The sequence below is a fragment of the Salvelinus sp. IW2-2015 genome, linkage group LG26 (genome assembly GCF_002910315.2).
Source record: "Salvelinus sp. IW2-2015 linkage group LG26, ASM291031v2, whole genome shotgun sequence".
Taxonomy (NCBI): domain Eukaryota; kingdom Metazoa; phylum Chordata; class Actinopteri; order Salmoniformes; family Salmonidae; genus Salvelinus; species Salvelinus sp. IW2-2015.
Window position 1 is genome coordinate 42856347 of NC_036866.1, and position 7889 is coordinate 42864235.

Below are 7889 nucleotides of genomic sequence, written 5' to 3' on the forward strand. Positions count from 1 at the left end.
ATTTAGAAGACATTTTAAAACAACATGTTTTTGCATTTTCTTATGTTACTAAAGTCCTTTGTTTTTGGCATACAAGTTCAAATATGTTTTTTTCATATACAGATTGTACCTCTCCAAGAGAGATTACTTCAACCATACAACCTTTCTCTCTGCTTCATTTTGGCATCACCTAAAGAGCTTGGCAGAGTATGAAAAATGAAATAGACAAAATCAGGTATAACAGTTGACATTTATTGATCTCATTGTGCCCTGGAAAGAGCCATGGTAGACTTAATGGTACCTATAGGCTTTTCCTATGTATGTACAACAGTACAATGACACAGTGTCCTGTAGGTTGTCGTGGTGACGCATCTAGTTGGTGTTGTCCTTGGTATGCTCCATGATGGCCATCAGAGCCAGCCAAGTCTCCTTGGCAGTAGGAAGGATCTGATTAGCTGGCAGGATGAAACCATAGCGACCGGTGTCTCTCAGCTCAAAGGTGTAGGAGTACTTGATGCCCTGGTTGTAGGTCCAATCAATGGTACCACCACTAGCCTGATCTGGAATTGACAAGAAAAAAGGGAATTGACAATAGTTTCTGTATTAATGTCACAGAGTATATAACAGCATTGTTTCTATTATTCAGATGGAGTGTGCTCATGTTGATAGACCGTGGTGGACTAGAGTGGACTGGAATGGCATGCGATGGGATCCATTTAAAGCAATGAATAGGTTAAGCTGGGTTTTGACACTTACAGATGGTTTTGATTATGCTGCCGTATCTGTAGGAGGTTCCGTACAGGGAAGCCAGATCAGTGATAGCCTTCCTGGCCAGGTTGTGCTGTGGGCAGATAATACAAYTAACGTAATGTTAAAGTATCCTGTTGTAGCCACACTTCCCCTGSTGAGGCKACATGTAGTGGAGAATGCAYGCAGGGTGCTGCCTATWGGCARGGATGCCACAAGTTGTTACCAAACATGTCAAAGACAACTAGTTGATGGATGCTGAACTCACCAGTTCGCTCTCGTCCTTGCAGGGGGTCCTGGTGTAACCATAGGGGTAGAGGAGCATCTGGGAATAGGAATGGATGGACACGAAAGCCTTCAGGTTGCCATGAGACTTGACAAAGTCCACGATGGACTTGACCTCAGACTCAGAGTTAGCCTTGGGTCCACGGTAAGTCTCAGAGCAGGGGCTGTCACTGGCACCGGGACCTACCAAAGATAACAGAGGAGATAGACAAAAGGATTAAAAAAGATTAGTGCCAGACTAAAAAATAATAATGCACATTTTCAACAGTAAAATACTGTCTCACCATTTGCAAGAAGATACCTCTTCATTTGACAAAAAATTAAGATTTGAGTTTGTGACATCTGAATCTTTTGTATTTGAGTCGACATTCAAGTGAACTGGAAAATATACCTCCAAAACCAGCATCCCAGTTTCTGTTGGGGTCAGTTCCAATGCAGGAAGAACCAGGGTTGGGCTTCCTGGTCTTACGCCACATACGGTTCTGTGGAACATGAAAGGTTGATGATGTCAGAGCGAAGTCAAATGACAAAACAGGATACAACACTGAGGTTTGTGAAAGTTAGATTCGATAGTTGATATTCGGTACAGATGTAGGATCTTCATTTGATCACCCTGTAGCAGGAGAACTTTCCTGCAACGCAGGAAATTAAAAATGTGCAGAGTATTTGAGGTTTGAAAAGACTTCTGAAGTTTCTAATTTCCACTTTGACATTTCAGATTTATATTTCGATTGCAAAAAATGTATCAACCCTTACAAAAATGTCCATTAATTATAATGCACATAATTATTCAAATTTCCTGTTGCTGTAGGATTATTTTCATGCTGTAGGAAACTGGCTCAAATTAAGATCTTACATCTGTATAAGAGGTTCAGATCACGCACACGTGTAACATGTAGTTAATAATCAGGTGGAGCGACATAACATGATGTAAACAAAATCTGACATTTAGTAATCATAGCGACCAATTACGGAACATTAACCTAAAATGTACCGTGAATTACACATTTTCTGTTGTGAGCGACTCACGCTAGCGTGCGTGTAGTAGTAGCCGTCGGGGTTGGTCACTATCTCCAGGAAGATGTCCATCTTGTCCAGGATGGCGGTGAGGGCGGCGTCACGTCCGTAGTCGGTCACAATCTGGACATTGAAACAGAAAAATGATATCATATATCTTCAATCATGACTGCCCCTACATAGTGAGTAATAGTGAGAGTGATACAGTGGTTTGGTGAACAGATGAGTAGATGAAGAGAGGGGAAAGGTTTAAAGACTGTCAGGGAGTTAGTGCTGATGCACCTTCTTGGCGAACCAGGTGCCGCTAGCCTGTGTGACCCATTCCCTGGAGTGGATTCCAGTGTCAAGCCAGATACCAGGTTTGTTGGTTCCACCAGTGCTGAACTAGAAAAGAGAGAAGGAGGGGGGTGTAAAGAACATCTACCGTAATCCTCAAATACTGTAAACGTGAGACATTTAACATACAACCAAGCACTTAATTAACATGTACCAAAAKATGGTGMCTCATCCAGGATCAGGKAAAAACTAGGCTTGTATGTCTCTATTAGATGTATATTTCACGTGTAAAGAGTACTAGTTAGTAATATGACAAGGCCCACTGTGGTCAGGGACTTACCTTGAGCACATTCAGGGGGCGTCCCTGGTAGCTCTGGCCAATCACGATCTTGCTGACCAGGTTGGGATTCTCAGCCACCAGCATGTCCTGGAAAGCGTAGATCTGGAGAGAGSGAAAGAGAGAGAGAGAGAGAGAGAGATGTTACAGTCAACTCAAACAATTCTCTAGGTGTCATGTCAGACCATGTCACTGTCATGTCACTCTTATGTGGATCTTATGATAACAGTTAARAGTGTCTGCCTYAATGTGTGCTGCTCTGAGTGGTCATGTGAAATGGGCTGTCCCATTTCTCCMTGCCGCTTGCGTTTCGGGATACAGAACTTACGTCGGCTATGGTGTGGTAGTTGGAGTAGTCGTAGTCATCACTGGTTCTGGGGGCAGTGGCACGGGCAGAACTCAGCATCTGCTCCTTCTCCTCATCCAGCATAACCTGTGGGCAAAAGGGCAGTCAAAAGTCACTACAAGGCTTATTCAACCATCTTATTTATTTACTGTAAGTCATMACATGGATTTACACATTTCAAGATCAGCCAAGATGAWGTAAGACTGAAGTAATCACCCTGACCTCAGTCACTTTCTCCCTGACTCAGAAAGCAGTCCTACCTGCAGGTCCTTGATCATGATGAAGTACTCAATGTCCTCGGTCTCCAGGAAGGCCTTGACGGTCTGCAGGCTGGTGAAGGGAACTCTGATGTCCACTGAAGTGGGGAGGTCAGTGGTCTCCATCCACACATCCAACTGGGACAGAGGAGAGGAATGACACGTTAGGTCAACAAACCAACACAATGGGCCGGTCTCCCAGACGCAGATTAAGCCTAGTCCTGGACTAAAATGTATGCCGATATAAGTGTTTTGAGCAGCTATAGTGAAAGGGAAATGGCCTGGTCAAGGCTCTACAGTGGTGATGATCATGTCACACACCTGGAGATATTCCATCTCAGACAGATCCTTCAGAAGAGTGAGCTGGACCTCATCCCTCGCAGTGATACGAAGGACCTGYTCCCTACAAAGACAGGAGAAACATTCAGCTTTCAACAACTATGCTTGGAGTTGAGAAAGGGAGAGAYAAATGTTACCCAACAAAGACTGTGGCTAAACGCCTGCTTACAGCATCACTTACCGTTTTATTCAACAWTAACCATAAGCTTTGCTTCCTCTTTACAGTTATCATTGAAGATATCTGTCCGTTCCCCCCATGAGTAGTCATTTCTAATGATTCAGTTGAAGTGATGATTGAAAAGTAATAAAGCCTGACTGTCGTTCAGTCTAAAGAAGCAACTCATGTCTCCAGAATCACAGGGGCAAGCATGACATATGGCATTACTACCCTTCATATGGCTCCTCAATCTTTACATAGCAACTACTGGTGATATATCAAACATGACACCAAATAGAATTGGACAGTTTAACAAAAATGTGTACCATTGGTGTGTCCACTCACCCCTCAAAAGTCTCCTTGCCGAAAACGGCCACAAACAGCGCAGTCAAAACGAGTAGCCTCTTCATCATTACCAATGGAGTAGAGCCACAGGCAGTAGCCTCCACCTTTTATGCCACACGCCACATCACATGACCTAACCACGACCTTGCTTAAGGGTACTTACGTGTTATGCCTGCTGCTTTCCTTCCCACGCTAGCTCGGAGATATTTGGAAGTATCAGACGGCTGGTTTCTGTACCTTTTGCATCAGTTCTGCCAGCAGTTTTATACATTTATACATGTCTTTATGAATAAATCTGAAACAACCATATATAGTTTCAGGGCCGGTTCCAGACATAAGCAACATAATGATCACTTAGAGCCCCTGACCGCTAGGGGGCCCCTGACCCCCCCAAAAATGTATATATACAGTGTGCTCCAAAAGTATTGGGAGAGTGACAATTCTTTTATTATTTTGGCTCTGTACTCCAGATACAATGACAATGTGGTTTAAAGGGCACTGTCAGCTTTAATTTTAAGGTATTTTCATCCATATCAGGTGAACAGTTTAGAAATTGCAGCACTTTTTATACATAGTCTCCACATTTTAGGGGAGCAAAAGTTTTGGGACAAATTCCCTTCTACTTTATTAATTTTTTTTACTAGGCATGTCAGTTAAAAACAAATTCTTATTTCCAATGACCTACCCCAGCGACACTGGGCCAATTGTGTGCCACCCTATAGAACTCCCAATCACAGCCAGATGTAATGCAGCCTGGATTTGAAACAGTGTCACGATCGTGTGGAAGAGATTCGGACCAAAACGCAGCATGAGGAAAATAAGCCATCTTCTTTTAATAAATGACCGAAGATGAACATGAAACGAAAACACTATACAACCAAACAAAAAACAACAAATGATCGTGAAGCTAAATAACGCAAGTGCACATACAAGCAACAAACGTTAAACAAGACAACTACCCACAAAAGCCTACTGCCTATGGCTACCTTAAATATGGCTCCCAATCAGAGACAAATGAATGACAGCTGTCTCTGATTGAGACCCAATCTAGGCAGCCATAGACATYACTAGACAACCTAACAATACTCTATCCCATACACATACAACACCCATAGACTAACCAAAACACACACAACATACAATGCCCACCCCAACTCACGCCCTGACCAACTAAACATAATCAAAATAACATAAAAATAGGTCAGGAACGTGACAAACAGGGACTGCAGTGACCTCTCTTGCACTGAGATGCAGTGCCTTAGACCGCTGCGCCACTCGGGAGCCCAACAGTGTATAGTATGTGTATTCAAGTAGTAAAATGTAAAGTATGTGGGCCCATATTCATAGCACACAATGACCACAACAAGCTTGTGACTCCACAAACTTGTTGGATGCATTTTCTGTTTGTTTTGGTTGTGTTTCAGATTATTTTGTGCCCAATACAAATGTATGGTAAATAATGTATTGTGTCATTTTGGAGTCACTTTTATTGTAAATAGGAATATAATATGTTTCTAAACACTTCTACCTTAATGTGGATGCTACCATGATTACGGATAATCCTGAATGAATCGTGAATAATGAGTGAGAAAGTTAGACACAGAAATATCATAACCCCCAGGACAATGCTAACCTCCCCTTTCATTTTTTTGTAATGGGGAACTTTAGCATGTCTTCGATGTATGATATTTGTGTGTCTGTAATGAGAAGGGCAGGCTATAAGTTGATACTGCTGCTCTGATTGAAGCTGTCTCCGTCCACTACCTTCATATTTCACCCGATCACTTCTGAGCTCATGTTTCGGTCTGATCATATAAAATAACGTTACAGCTGTTTTATTAACCATATAAAAAAAAATATCAATCATTGTCAGACTTGATTTCTGGTATGGCGAACGTGAGGTATTGGGATTCCCTTTCTTTACAAAAAATATGCCTGTTAAATAGAAAATAACTTGACAAGTCAAGGAATAACTGAAATGTTATGTTGGCAACTGCATGTTATGGCAAATACTATATCTATTCTCAATTAACACAATGATGGCAAGTGCTTTTTATGTTGTTTTTCTCTTATTATTGACCCTGAGAGGGATAACCTATTCCTTTCCATTGGTTTAAAAACAAAACAAAAAGAAGAGGTAGACCTATCACCAGTGGTGGAACAAGTACCCAATTGTCATACTTGAGCAAAAGTATATGTACCTTAATAGAAAGTTACTCAAGTAAAAGTGAAAGTCAGCCAGTAAAATACTACTTGAGTAAAAGTCTGAAAGTATTTGGTTTTAAATATACTTGTGTATTTTAGCAATTATATTTACTTTTGATACTTAAGTATCAAAAGTATAAATCATTTTAAATTCCTCATATTAAGCAAAGCAGACGGCACCATTTTCTTGTTTTTAAGACGTATGGATAGCCAGGGGCACATTCCAACACTAAATAAATATTTACAAAATATGCATTTGTGTGTAGTGAGTCGACAAGGACAGAGGCAGTAGGGATGACCACGTGTTCTCTTGATAAGTTTGTGAATTTGACAATTTTCCTGTCCTGCATTCAAAATGTAACGAGTATACTTTTGGTTGTCAGGGAATGTATGGAGTAAAAAGTACAATATTTTCTTCAGGAATGCAGTGAAGTAGAAGTAAAGTAGTCAAAAATATGAATAGTAAAGTAAAGTACCGATACCCTAAAAAATGACTTAAGTAGTACTTAAAAGTATTTGTACTTAAAAACTTTACACCACTGCCTATCACGCTGGCCAGGACAAATGATGAATGTATACTTTAGAAGTGTCTCATCTATCTATCATGATACAAGACGAGACCCAAATGAAGACACAGGAGGCAGATGGTTGGAGTTTAAGATGTTTAATAATCCAAAAAGGAGTAGGGAAGAGAATGGTCGTAAACAGGCAAAAGGTCAAAACCAGTTCAGAGTCCAGGAAGTACAGAGTGGCAGACAGGCTCGAGGTCAAGGGGAATGAGGATGGTCAGGCAGGTGGGTACAGACTCCAGAAACAGGCAAAAGTCAAAACTGTGAGGACTAGAAAAGGAGAATAGCAAAGGCAGGAGAACGGGGAAAAACGCTGGTTGACTTGGAACATACAAGACGAACTGGCATAGAGAGACAGGAAACACAGGGATAAATACACTGGGGAAAACAAGCGACACCTGGAGGGGGTGGAGACAATAACGAGGACAGGTGAAACAGATCAGGGTGTGACAGTGGCTCTTCTCCAGGTACATCGACAGCGAACTGACAAACAACTGGGCCAACGGTATGCTGACCTCCTGCTCTTGTTCCGGGAAGAGTGGAGGCTGATACCCCATGGAGCACTCGAAAGGGGAGAGTCCCGTGGCAGAACAGGGAAGGGTGTTCCGGGGATACTCCACCCAGACCAGTTGACGGCTCCAGGTAGTGGGGTTAGTTGAGATCAGGCATCTTAAGGTGGTCTTCAGGTCCTGATTAGCTCGCTCCGACTGGCGTTTGATTGGGGATGAAATCCGGAGGATAGATTGGCCGATGCCCCAATAAGGGTGCAGAATGCCTTCCAAAACTGACATGAGAAATGAGGACCCCGGTCGAAACCATATCCACCGGGAGAGCATGGATCCGGAAGACGTGCAGCACCATGAGCTGGGCTGTTTCTTTGGCAGAGGGTAGTTTAGGGAGAGGGATGAAATGAGCGGCCTTAGAAAACCGATCCATCACCGCCAGAATGACAGTGTTGCCATCAGACGGGGGAATCCCAGTGACAAAGTCCAGAGAGATATGGGACCAGGGACGATGAGGGACTGGTAGT

The 7889-nt window shown here is 42.5% G+C and overlaps 1 protein-coding gene across 1 annotated transcript; it reads right to left on the reverse strand.

Moving 5' to 3' along the window:
• Window positions 1-210: 210 nt before the first annotated feature.
• Window positions 211-4214, reverse strand: LOC111953053 (carboxypeptidase A1). Its single transcript, XM_023972139.2, has 11 exons — window positions 4086-4214; window positions 3566-3647; window positions 3248-3382; window positions 2970-3074; window positions 2645-2746; window positions 2311-2412; window positions 2041-2151; window positions 1403-1493; window positions 995-1194; window positions 736-820; window positions 211-539 (listed from the first exon to the last, which is right to left on the reverse strand). Exons 1-11 carry the CDS (start codon window positions 4151-4153, stop codon window positions 352-354), a joined length of 1269 nt encoding a protein of 422 aa, XP_023827907.1. The 5' UTR covers window positions 4154-4214; the 3' UTR covers window positions 211-351.
• Window positions 4215-7889: the final 3675 nt, after the last annotated feature.